Source organism: Prionailurus bengalensis, chromosome B3, assembly GCF_016509475.1.
Source record: "Prionailurus bengalensis isolate Pbe53 chromosome B3, Fcat_Pben_1.1_paternal_pri, whole genome shotgun sequence".
Lineage (NCBI taxonomy): Eukaryota > Metazoa > Chordata > Mammalia > Carnivora > Felidae > Prionailurus > Prionailurus bengalensis.
The window spans coordinates 59,172,421-59,185,704 of NC_057355.1; the positions used below are offsets into that span (position 1 = coordinate 59,172,421).

A 13,284-nucleotide genomic window follows, 5' to 3' on the forward strand; every position below is an offset into this window, starting at 1 on the left:
GTATCAGGTTGTTTATTGGGCCACCAACTTCACATTCAGCTGGTTACTGTGATGAGGGCTGCCTCAAGTGTCCACTCTTCCTTTTGTTACTATACCCATAAGGTTGCAGCGATGAAGTCTATAAGCTCCATCCCATCCTGTATTTTAAGTGTTGGGGCATACTTAAGACTGGCATTTTCTTTAACTCTAACTCAAAGACATATTTGACACTGTGGATGGTAGACATGTAGCTCATGTGGATTTAGCACTTCACCAAGAAGATATGTGTGATGAGCAGCAACAGGAGCCAGCCAAGGTTTCTTCGTTTACTTCGCTGAAAGTGTCTCAGGACCTAGATGTTGTGGTGATTATCAGCTCTTCCAACTCTGCAATTGCTCTTAACTTAAATTTGTATTTCAGGTATGTAAATTACTGCCGTCTCTAAGTTGAGGTAAATAAAGCCTTAAGAGGTTAAAAAGTACTTGTTAGGGGGCAGCTGGGTGATTTAGTTGAGCATTGGACTCTTGATTTCTACTTGGATCACTATCCTAGGGTTGTGGGATCCATGCTGAGCTTAGAGCCTGCTTGAGGTTCTCTCTCTCTCCCTCTGTCCCTCTCCCCAACTCACACTTTCTCTCTTTAAAATAAAATAAAAACGTTTAATTTAACAAATGTACTTGCTAGCTTTTTTTTTTTTTTTCCTAAGAGAGCAAGTGGGGGAGGGGCAGAGAATCTCAAGCAGACTCCATGCTTAGGGTGGAGTCTGATTCAGGGCTTGATCTCAGGAGAGTGAGATCATGACCTGAGCGGAAATCAAGAGTTGGACACTTAACTGACTGAGCCACCCAGGTGCCCCTTGTTAGCTTTTTTAAAAACCAGTTTAATTTCTCTATTCAGCTAGTTCATGTTCTAGCAACTACATAGGTTGTTACTGCAAAATTGTGCAAATGATCATTGGCCTCCTTTATATCAAGATTTTGATTTTGATTTATATATGTTTTACATATAGCTTATGTAAGTTACAAAGTAATCAAGCACTGTTTTAAAAATAAGTACATAATGTATAGTATAGCACAGTTGACTATTACACATTATTTATTCCTTGCCCTACTTTAAAGTAGAAGAAAAATGGGATTTACCCTGTTTCAGAATTGCTTCTTATGTGGCTTAGGTTCCTGGAGCCTTGGGGATTACTTTTCTCTTAAAGAACTTTGATAATATATATTAAGGTAGCTTTCTCCAGCTAAGTACTTCCTCAGCTGTTTCCCTTGAAGGACCCACCCCAGTTACTGTCTAAATATATTAGTAAAAATTGAAGGCTTATTTGTGTTACTTTCAGATTTAGATATTTAACTTGCTTCTGATTTTGTAATGTTTGAGAGAGGTATGATGTGAGAGGCATATGTAAATGCCCCAACCTGTACATTGCAACTTATCTAAAAGTAGGCTAGTCCGTATTTATGACTTGTGGCCTTCAGGGCCATTCAAAACCATTAGGATTTTTGGTCCTAACTTAATATGAATGAGATAAACAAATCCTTGAGTAATTGAGAAGGCACTTTGATGGGTTTTATTACCTATCGTTTGGATCACAAGAAAGGATAAATTCATTTTCACATACCTACTGAACCTCTTCCTACTGTGTTTTCTTTTCTTTTGTTTTAAATGGCCTTGACCTTAAAAAAGAAAAAAAATCTTTGAACAAAGATGATTTGCACTTTCTCAGATCATATGCTTGTTTACAGTAGGCCATTTTTACTGACTAAAACATACCCTGGTATGTAGAATTACGTTCTAATCTACCTTGGAAAATAATTTGATAGATGAAGAGGGGGGAAAGCCTACTCAGCCACTCTGATCCTTGAGTATAGGGAACATTCCTGTGGATGTTTTTTGTTTTGTTTTTGTTTTAAGTTGATTTATTTATTTAGAGAGAGAGCAAAAGTGGGGAGGGCAGAGAGAGAGGAAGAGAGAGAATCCTAAGCACGCTCTGCACTGTCAGCTCAGTCAGTCCCACCAACTGTGAGATAAAGACCTGAGCAAAAAATCAGTTGCTCAACTGACTGAGCCACCCGGGTGCCCCCCTGTGGATGTTTTGGTAACACTTCAAGAGAACTCTGAAGACTGCACCATGCACATTGTTTGAACAAATTGCATTTGAACTCAGCTACTGTTACATCACCCAAAGAGAGCTGGTGTTTGCTCACCAGTAAATTTAGGAATCTAAATGAATGATCTCTATTTACTAATTACATGAATGCTCTTTAATTAGTATAATTTCTGGAATAGACTATTGTTTTTTTTAACTTTTATTAAATGTTTTATTACTTTTTCTTAACATTTATGTTTGAGAGAGAGAGAGAGCACAAGTGGGGAGGGGGGTGTAGGGAGAGAGGGAGACACAGAATCTGAAGCAGGCTCAAGGCTATGAGCTGTCAGGACACAGCCCGATACAGGGCTTGAACTCACACAAGTTGTGAAACCATGAAATCAGACGCCTAACCGACTGAGCCACCCAGGCACCCCTAAATTTTTTTTTTAATTTTTATTATATTTTTTGAAAGAGAACTCGCAAGCAGAGGAGGGGCAGAGAGCAAAGGAGACAGATGATCCAAAGTGGGTTCTGCTCTGACAGCAGAGAGCTCGAACTCATGATCAGTGAGATCATGATCTGAGCCCAAGTCAGACACTTAACTGACTGAGCCACCCAGAAACCCCTGCATATTTTTAAAAATTTTTATTTTTTTAAATTTATATCCAAGTTAGTTAGCATATGGTGCAACGATGATTTCAGGAGTGGATTCCTTAATGCCCCTTACCCATTTAGCCCATCCTGCCTCCACAACCCCTCCGGTAACCCTCTGTTCTCCGTATTTAAGAATCTCTTATGTTTTTGTCCCCTCCCTGTTTTTATATTATTTTTGTTTCCCTTACCTGATGTTCATCTGTTTTGTATCTTAAAGTCCTCATATGAGTGAAGTCATATGATATTTGTCTTTCTCTGACTGACTGATTTCACTTAGCATAATACCCTCTAGTTCTATCCACGTAGTTGCAAATTGCAGGATTCCATTCTTTTTGATTGCCAAGTAATACTCTATTGTGTGTGTGTGTACACCACATCTTCTTTATCCATTCATCCATTGATGGACATTTGGGCTCTTGCCATACTTTAGCTCTTGTTGATAATGCTGCTATAAACATTGGGGTGCATGTGCCCCTTTGAAACAGCATACCCGTATGCCTTGGATAAATACCTAGTAGTGCAATTGCTGAGTTGTAGGGTAGTTCTATTTTTAATTTTTTGAGGAACCTTCATACTGTTTTCCAGAGTGGCTGCACTAGTTTGCATTCCCACCAGCAGTGCAAAAGAGACCCTCTTTCTCCGCATCCTCGTCAACATCTGTTGTTGCCTGAGTTGTTAATGTTAGACATTCTGACAGGTGTGAGGTGGTATCTCATTGTGGTTTTGATTTGTATTTCCCTGATGATGAGTGATGAGCATTTTTTCCTGTGTCAGTTGGCCATCTGGATGTCTTCTTTAGAGAAGTGTCTATTCATGTCTTTTGCCCATTTCTTCACTGGATGATTTGTTTTTTGGGTGTTGAGTTTGATAAGTTCTTTTTAGATTTTGGATACTAACCGTTTATCTGATATGTCGTTTGCAAATATCTTCTCCCATTCTGTCGGTTTCCTTTTAGTTTTGCTGATTGTTTCCTTTGCTGTTTAGAAGCCTTTTATTTTGATGAGGTCCCAAAAGTTCATTTTTCTTTTGTGTCCTTTGCCTCTGGAGATGTGTTGAGTAAGAAGTTGCTGCAGCCAAGGGCAAAGAGGTTTTTGCCTGCTTTCTCCTCAAGGATTTTGATGGCTTCCTGTCTTAGGTTTAGGTCTTTCATCCATTTTGATTTTATTTTTGTGTATGGTGTAAGAAAGTGGTCCAGGTTCATTTTTCTACATGTCGCTATCCAGTTTTCCCAGCACCAACTGCTGAAGAGACTGTCTTTATTCCATTGGATATTCTTTCCTGCTTTGTCAAAGATTAGTTGGCTATACGTTTGTGGGTCTGTTTCTGGGTTCTCTATTCTGTTCCATTGATCTGAGTGTCTGTTTTTGTGCCAGTACCATACTGTCTTGATGATTACAGCTTTGTAATACAGTTTGAAGTCCAGGATTGTGATGCCTCCTGCTTTGGTTTTCTTTTTCAAGAGCTTTGACTATTCAGGGTTTTTCTGGTTCCATGTAAATTTTAGGATTGTTTGTTCTAGTTCTGTGAAGAATCCTGGTGTTATTTTGAAAGGTATTGCATTGAATGTGTAGATTGCTTTGGGTAGTATTGACATTTTAACAGTATTTGTTCTTCCTATCCAGGAGCATGGAATCTTTTTCCATTTTTTTGTGTCTTCTTCAATTTCTTTCATAAGCTTTCTATAGTTTTCAGTGTATAGATTTTTTACCTCTTTAGATATATTCCTAGGTATTTTATGGTTTTGCTGCAATTGTAAATGGGATCAATTCTTTGATTTCTCTGTCACTTCATTATTGGTATATAGGAATGCAACCGATTTCTGTGCATTGATTTTATATCCTGCCACTTTGCCGAATTCATGGATCAGTTCTAGCAGTTTTTTGGTAGAATGTTTTGAATTTTCCGTATAGAGTATCATGTCATCTGCAAAGAGTGGAAGTTTGACCTCCTCCTGCCTGATTTGGATACCTTTTATTTCTTTGTGTTGTCTGATTGCTGAGGCTAAGACTTCCGATACTATGTTGAATAACAGTGGCAAGAGTGGACATCCCTGTTTTGTTCCTGACCTTAGGAGGAAAGCTCTCAGTTTTTCTGCATATTTTATTTTCTAAGTGTGCTCTGAAGTTTATTTTTTATTTTATTTTACTTTAAAGTTTATTTATTTATTTTGAGAAAGAGAAAGAGTGTGAGTAGGGGAGGGGCAGAGAGAGAGGGAGAAAAAGAATCCCAAGCAAGCTCCATGCTGTCAGCTCAGAGCCTGTCTTGGGGCTCTAGTTCACAACCGTGAGGTCATGACCTGAGCTGATGTCAAGAGTCAGACGCCCCTGTGCTCTGAAGTTTAAAAGTGTTTTTATCTTTCCTGACTCCTAGTTCTAGCTCTTCTTTCCCCCTGATACAGAATGTCGGTTTCTCCTTTTCATTTTATCCTTTGAGATCTACCTCTCTCATGAAGCCTTTACTTACTAAAACCCCTTCGACTTGTAATTTTGTATTCATTTTATAATTTTTCTCCTCTGTGGACTTTTGCTTTGAACTACAGTTTAGCACTTAGTTATGTAGTCTTGTATTATTTCTCTAATTTTTTCATGTTTTCTGTAGAGTTTGTAAGCAAGTTGAGGACCCAAACTCAGGGTCTGTTCTTTCAGTTCATTGTCAGTGACTTTTCTTCCAATACTCTTACCCTGGCTTTGTCTTTGTGTGAAACCATTCCTCCCTCAAATCACTACCTGTACTTCTCACTCCCTGACCACAGCTTCCCAAATTTTCTGTGTCACTTACTCAAGTACCCCCACTTTACTTGTCCTCTGACCTCATTGGAATTTCCAGTTCGTTGACTTTTCACTCTCTAGCCTCCTCCTGTCTTTACTCCCTCCCACTCCTTTCCCTTCTCAGCATAGATTCTGTGACTCATCATTTCAATCACTTTTTTTTGTATGTGCCCTGAACTCTTGCTCCTCTCTGTGGTAGCACTTGGTCTGACAAAATCTTTTTTTTTTTTTTTTTTCTTTTTCACTCTGCCTTCTCTGTCCCTGCCCCCAAGCAACCAGGCACTTGTGAGAAAACCACAAAGGAAAATTGATACCACTGTTGAGTTCACATTTGCTGCCTTCAACTGGTCTCTCAGTATTGTCTGGAAATTTTACAATGATTTTTCATGAGCCCATTTTTTATAACAGTGTTTTTAAACCTCCATTTTCCCCAAACCTCTGCTCATCTCTTTATCCCCAAGTCTTCTTAGGTAACTTTGTCTCCTACTCTATAGTGGAAGTAGAATCCATCTAATGAGAACTCCCTCATTTTCTCACATTAAGTTACAAACCTACTTTCTTGTGCCCATCTCCTCATCTTCCCTCCTATTAAAACAGATTCCCCTCCTTCCATGAAGGCCTCTGTGCTCTGTGCTCCAGATCCCATTTTTTTTCCTTCTTTCTCAGGGACCATTTTCCATTTGCTTTCTTTTTTATTTCTCCAACCTCTTTTTTTTTTTTTTTTTTTTTAAGTTTCATTTTTGAGAGAGAGAACATGAGGAGGGGAAAAGAGAGAGGGTGAGGGGAGAGAGAGAGAGAATCTCAAGCAGGCTCCACACTGCTAGCAGAGAGCCCGATGTGGGGCTCTAACCCACGAACCATTAGATCATGACCTGAGCTGAAATCAAGAGCCGGACACTTAACCAACTGAACCACCCAGGTGCCCCTCCAAACTCTTTTAAGCATTAGATGCATATCTAATTAGTCACCAGATCCTAATCATTCTACCTCCTAAGTGTTTCTTGAATCTGTCTACTACTCTAAACTCCTGTGTTATCATTCTCACCCATGTCACTGTCATCACTTACCTGAACTAAGATAAGGTAATGGTTTGTAATTGGTCTCCCCATGTCTGCTCTTACCCCATCAACTTCATGCTCTGTAAAGTAGCCAGAGTGATGTGTTAAAATGCATATCTTCTCAGAGAAACAGCCAGATATTAACACCTGGGGACAAGGTATCCACCTTTCATTTGGGGGGATGGGAAACTGCCTTCTCCATGCATCATCTTTTCTCCCTGTCCCCTGCCTTTTCTAGCTTTTTAAAAATCAATCCTTGATGTTAACATATTATCTTCAAATTGTTGAAAGGGTTAATAGCAGTGTAAGTGCTCAAGGTTTAAGTGCCACTCTTTCTCCCCCAGCTACTCTTCTATATCTGATCATACTGCTTTTCTTATTTAAAACCCTTACTTAGCGGGGCGCCTGGGTGGCGCAGTCGGTTAAGCGTCCGACTTCAGCCAGGTCACGATCTCACGGTCCGTGAGTTCGAGCCCCGCGTCGGGCTCTGGGCTGATGGCTCGGAGCCTGGAGCCTGTTTCCGATTCTGTGTCTCCCTCTCTCTCTGTCCCTCCCCCGTTCATGCTCTGTCTCTCTCTGTCCCAAAAATAAATAAAAACGTGGAGAAAAAAAAAAAAATTTAAAACCCTTACTTAGCTTCCCTACCCCACAAGATAAAACTAAAAATCCTTAGTAGCCCATAGAGTCTTGCACCATCTGTCTCCTGCCAACCTCTCCAGTCTCATCTCAGGCCACCTTGCTTCTCATTCACTATGCTTTAGCTACCTTTGCCTTTTTTTTGTTTCTCAAAACAAAAAGAAAAACCCTCTTTCTGCAAATACTCTTCCACCTACACCTGCACTTACATTTTGTCTTTCTAGTTGGTATGCATTCCCCTGATCTCAGCCTAAATCTTACTTTGTGGTGACAGTATTGTGAACGGTTAAAAGCCTGGGCTTTATGGTCACATTGACCTGGTTACAGCTCCACTGTTTCTCTTGGCCTTTGTTTCCATATCTATAAAATGGGGGTATGTTTACCTCATAGGGCTTTTGAAAGGCTTAGTTTATATAAAGTTTTATGGGCACTTGGGTGACTCAGTCAGTTAAATGTCTTCACGGCTTCTGGGCTCAAGCCCCATGTTGGGCTCTGTGCTGACAGCTCAGAGCCTGGAGCCTGCTTCAGATTCTGTGTCTCCTTCTCCCTCTGCCCCTCCCCGCTCGCGCTCTGTCCCTCTCTCTTTCTCTCTCTCTCTCAAAAATAAATAAACAAAATATTTTAAAGTTTTAATCACAACATCTGCATTATCATAGTAAGTGTTCTTATTTCTTTATAAAGCTAACTGCCTATAAATGTCCAATTCTTTTTTCTTGATTGAGATATAATCGGCACGCAACATTGTATTAGTTTCAGGTGTACAACATAATGATTCAATATATGTATATGTTGTGAAGTGAGCACCACAATAAATCTAGTTAACTTCCATTACCACACATGGTTACAAATGGGTCAACTTCTTAGGGCTGACTTTATCATTCTGCTATAAACAATGGAGAGAAGGAGTCCTGTTCAAAAAACCTGTCTATACTGTTCCTTCTATGTGACACCCCCTTCCCCTCAATATTTAACAGTAGTAACACAGATTTGGATTCAATCATCATTGTTGACCATGGCTATTATTTTAAAATGTAGGCAACACCCAGGACACCTACTATGTGAAAGAACTCAAGAAGACATGCCTGTTGAAGGCCCTAAGGGGATAGATGAAGATGATCCTGTTAATTCTGACTACAACATGAAACTGACCAAGTTTTCCTTTCAAGTTGATAGGTACAGAAACTTCCCTCTTGGGTTTACTTTATTCCTTTTTTTTTTTTTTTTTTTTTTTTTTTTTTTTGTCATACTCTACCTTTTTACTAAAGGGCTTTACAGAAGTAAACACTTTTTTTTTTTTAATGCATCTTCTTCATGATAGAGTGTTTTATGTAGTGCCTTTCACTGTAACAGGTGTGAGTTCTACCCTGTCTTCCAGGTCTTGGAAAGCCCAGCTATCATCATTGAATGAAACAATAAAGAGTTCCAACCTGGAGGTTTCCTATTGTGCTCTGTGGTTCCAGAATATTTTGCATTTGGAGTCTCCTGAATCTGGTAACCCCAGTACCAGTATGCCAGGCTGGGCCTTCATTCCACCAGACATAATGCACAACCAGTATAATTTTCCACAGAAAGATCATGCCAAGACCAGGGATCCAGGAAGATCGTGGAAAACAATGCACATTCATGAACAAGAGGAACCTATTGAGCTTAAATGTATGTCTGTGACAGGATTCAGTGCACTGTTTACTTGGGCAGTGGAAAGGACGGGCTGCACCATTGTCCTTTGGGATTTGGAGACCCAGGGCCTGCAGTGCTTTTCCCTTGGCCAAAAGTGTATTCCTATAGACAGTTGTGGAGACCAGCAACTCTGCCTTGTTTTGACAGGTGAGAATAACTCGTGTTAGGTTGAAACCCATTGCTAAGAGGTGTCCTTGCTTTTTTAAAAAAATTTTTTAGGGGCGCCTGGGTGGCGCAGTCGGTTAAGCGTCCGACTTCAGCCAGGTCACGATCTCGTGGTCCGTGAGTTCGAGCCCCGCGTCAGGCTCTGGGCTGATGGCTCAGAGCCTGGAGCCTGTTTCCGATTCTGTGTCTCCCTCTCTCTCTGCCCCTCCCCCGTTCATGTTCTGTCTCTCTCTGTCCCAAAAATAAATAAACGTTGAAAAAAAAATTTTTTTAATGTTTATTTGTTTTTGAGAGAGAGCGAGTGAGCATGAGCGGGGGAGGGGCAGAGAGAGAGGGAAACACAGAATCTGAAGCAGGCTCCAGGCTCTGAGCTGTCAGTAGAGTCCGATGTGGGGCTTGAACCCATGAACTACGAGATTATGACCTGAGCCGAAGTTGGACGCTCAACCGACTGAGCCACCCAGGCGCCATGAGAGGTGTGCTTTCTTAACATATTTTACTTCTGCTCAGGTGATGTTAGTGCCTACATTGTCCTCTAAGTGGTAGTCTTTCATGGGGAAACTTGGTGTTACTCTTGGTTGTAACTCTTGGTTGTACTCTTGGTGGTACTCTTGGTTGTCTCATCTATTTGATTTTTAATTAAGGTTATTTTTGCTCAGCTCAATGCTCTGACGCTAAAGTCAGAGAAGTGTCAGAGTAGTAAAGGTTGGTTTTATCCCAGGAAGTCTCCTCTTGACTTGTCTGTGCAAGCAACAGTAGTAAGCTGGCTGCTTCTGGGCCATATATATGTGCACCGCAGATTCAGTCTATTGGGCTTGCACTATCTAGGCTTTTAAAGAAGATTGTATTATAAACATATAAAGTTAGAGGATTTCTAGCTGTTATTGAAAAATTATTAGATCTGGCAACACTAGCCCTGCATTCCTCCGTAGTAATTTATGGGTTGAGGCTGAATTTTGGTTGTCTTAGATGGGCTGTTTTCTTGTTAGTTTTTTCTTGTACTTGTCTCACTACCCGTTTGGTATTTCTCAGTCAGCAGTTATGCCATAACCTCCTACAAAGCTATTGAGTTATGCAATTGAACTATGTGTGTGTTTTTTTTTTAATACCCCAGATTTGGAAATCCTATATTTCTGTGTGTCAAGAGCGTGCTATTGGTTTTACCTTAGTGAATCGGATATATGACATCTCTGTAAATAGTTAAAAATTCCAGGCATTTATTGTGTGGATAATGTAAAGGAGAAAAGTGAGATTTAGTATTATTTCATAGGATGTGTTGTTCTTACGAGAATTTGCCCTGTGGTCCATTGTTGAAAAAATAAAACTCTTTTTTAAAAACATTAAAAAATCATGTTGGATTAATCATGGTCATAGTAGTACCTGGTGCCAAATACATATATTTGTAATTATAGCACTGAAGTATTGCATAATTAGAGGTAATATATAATAAGGTAATAAATACCTTAATTAGGTAATAAGGTAATTAGGTAATACCATAACAAGGTAATAAATACCTTAATTTATTTAAGGTAACTTTTATTTTTCCTGCAGAAAACGGACTGTCTCTGATTTTGTTTGGATTGACTCAGGAGGAGTTTTTAAATAGACTAATGATCCATGGAAGTGCCAGTACTGTGGACTCTCTTTGCCATCTCAATGGTTGGGGGAGATGCTCAATCCCCATCCATGCACTGGAGGTAACAATGTTAAATGTCTACATGACTTTGCTTGATTATTTTCTGTCATAGACTCTTACTTGACTGAAGATTTGGGAGAATTCATTTAACCTAGCAGCAAAAAGAGCTATAGTCTTTACCCAACCATTTGCTTAGTTCTGGTTATTTCAGTACAGTAATTCTGCTTAGGAATTCTGCTTACCCTTTTTGGTCTTAAAAGATAAAAAATTATCTAAAAACTAAAGTTAATAAAGTTAGTTTTATTAGATAAAAACTAAAAAAAAGTTGCAAAAAATGGAGGCAACAATAAGATGGTAAGACTAAATGAAGTAAAAGCAAGCTATGGAAATCACAAACAAAAGTGACCTTTTATTTCTACCTTATGGTCCCTACTCTTCTAATCAAACTATGGAAGCAACATAACCTGAAAAATTTGTATAGCATTTTGTAGTTCACACTTTTTTATATGCATTATCTAGTTTCGTCTTAAAATAACATGAGATGATTTGGATAGTCTTTTTTTTTTTTTTTGTAAGTTTATTATTTATTTTGAGAGAGAGAGAGAGAGAGACACCAGAGGAGGAGGGGAGAGAATCCTAAGCAGGCTCTGCGCTGTAAGCATGGAGCCCAATGTGGGACTTGAACTCACGAACTGAGAGATCATGACCTGAACCGAAATCAGAGTCTGGGACTAAACTGAGCCACCCGGGTGCCCCTGGATAGTTTTTATTCATTTCATTTTACAGATGAAAAACCTTAGGCTCAGAATGGTTGAGTGAGTGGCCCATAGCAATACTAACAAGAACTGGAGCTAGAATCAAAGTCAAGGTACTTTTCTGTAGATCACACAGACCCCAAAAGTTAATAATGTTGTATGTGAGTTTGTATTTTTAATGACAGCTTTATTAAAGTATAACACACATACCATAAAATTCACCCATCTAAGGAGTACAGTCCACTGATTTTTAGTGTATTCAGGGTTGTACAACTATCACTGTTATGTAATTCCAAACATTTTCATTACTTCAAAAAGAAACTCTGTATCCATTAGCAGTCATTTACCAGTTCTCATGGCTGCTAAATCCCAAACACTGATATGCCTTCTGTCTCTGGATTTGCCTATTCTGGACATTTCCTATACATGGAAATATAAAATATGTAGCCTTTTATGACTGGCTTCTTTCACATAGCATATTTTCAAGGGTTATCAATGTTGTAGCATATATCTACTTCTTTTTTTGTATGGCTGAATAATATTCCATTATATGGAAGTACCACATTTTGTTTATCCATTCATCAGTTGATGGACATTGGGTTGTTTCCACTTTTTAGCTATTGTAAGTAATCCTGTGAACAGTGGTGTACAAGTTGTGTGTCATGTGTTTTCATTTCTCTTGGATATACACCTAGCAGTGGAATTACTGGGTCATTTAACTTTTTGAACTGCAAAATTGTTTTTCACAGCAGTTGCACTATTTTACATTCCCACCAGCAGTGTGTGATGAGGGTTCCAAGAGCTCCACATCCTCACCAACACTTGTTATTGTCCACCTTTTATTATAACCATCCTAGTAGTTGTAAAGTCAAAATTAAGTCATTGTGTTGTTTTTTGTTTTTTTTTTTTTAAGTAATCTCTGTGCTCACTGTGGGGCTTGAATCCATGACCTCAAAATTGAGAGTCACATGCTCTACCTACTGAGCCAGCCAGGGACCCCTTGTTGTGGTTTTGATTTGCATTTTCCCAATGAGTAATGATGTTGAACATGTTTTAATTTGCTCATTGTCCATTTGTATATGTCTTTGGAGAAATGTCTATTTAAAGCTTTGTCCATTTAAAATTTTTTTCTGTCGTTGAGTTCTAAAATTTCTTTATATTTTCTGGGTACTAGAATCTGATGACTTTCAAATATTTTCTCCCATTCTGTGGGTTTTCTTTTTACCTTCTCGATGATGTCCTTTGAAATACAAAGGTTTTTAATTTTGATAGTCAATTTACTTTTTTTAATCTCTAGTGCTTTTGGTTCATATCTAAGAAATCATTGCCTAAACTGAGGCAATGGGGTTTTATAAGAGTTTTATCGTTTTAGCTCTTACATTTAGGTCTGTGATGCATTGTGATTAATTTTTGTATTAGCAAGGGATTCAGTTTCATTCTTTTGTATGTGGATACGCATTTCTTCCAGCACCATTTGTTGAAGAACTTATTTTTATACACTACAAAATATCATGGAGAATTGAGTAATAGGGAAAAAAAGAAAATTTGTCACCTATAAATCCATTATCCAGAAGTAATCATACTTATTTCCTTGTGGTTATTTTTCTTAAATATTAATGTTAATAATGTGTAATTTCATTAACATTCTTATCAACCCTGAAGGTAAATACTGTTATTAATCCCATTTTATTCATGAGGGAACACAGGTTAGGAAATCTAATTCAGATATACGTGAATAGTGTTTTCCAATATTACATGAATGGTGATGGTTAGCCAGGATTTGAACCTAGGCAGCATGACTGCTGAGCCTCTGTCCTTATATAGTGTTCATGCCTATGTGTGACTTTAATTAGGATTGCATGGT

The 13,284-nt window shown here is 38.7% G+C and overlaps 1 protein-coding gene across 1 annotated transcript in view; it reads left to right on the forward strand.

Moving 5' to 3' along the window:
• The window catches only part of SPG11 (SPG11 vesicle trafficking associated, spatacsin), a 93,613-nt gene that overhangs the window by 5,393 nt on the left and 74,936 nt on the right, over positions 1-13,284 (forward strand). Inside the window, 4 exon segments of the mRNA XM_043555539.1 lie at positions 198-399; positions 8,223-8,360; positions 8,563-9,011; positions 10,581-10,726. Coding sequence (XP_043411474.1) covers positions 198-399; positions 8,223-8,360; positions 8,563-9,011; positions 10,581-10,726 — 935 coding nt within the window.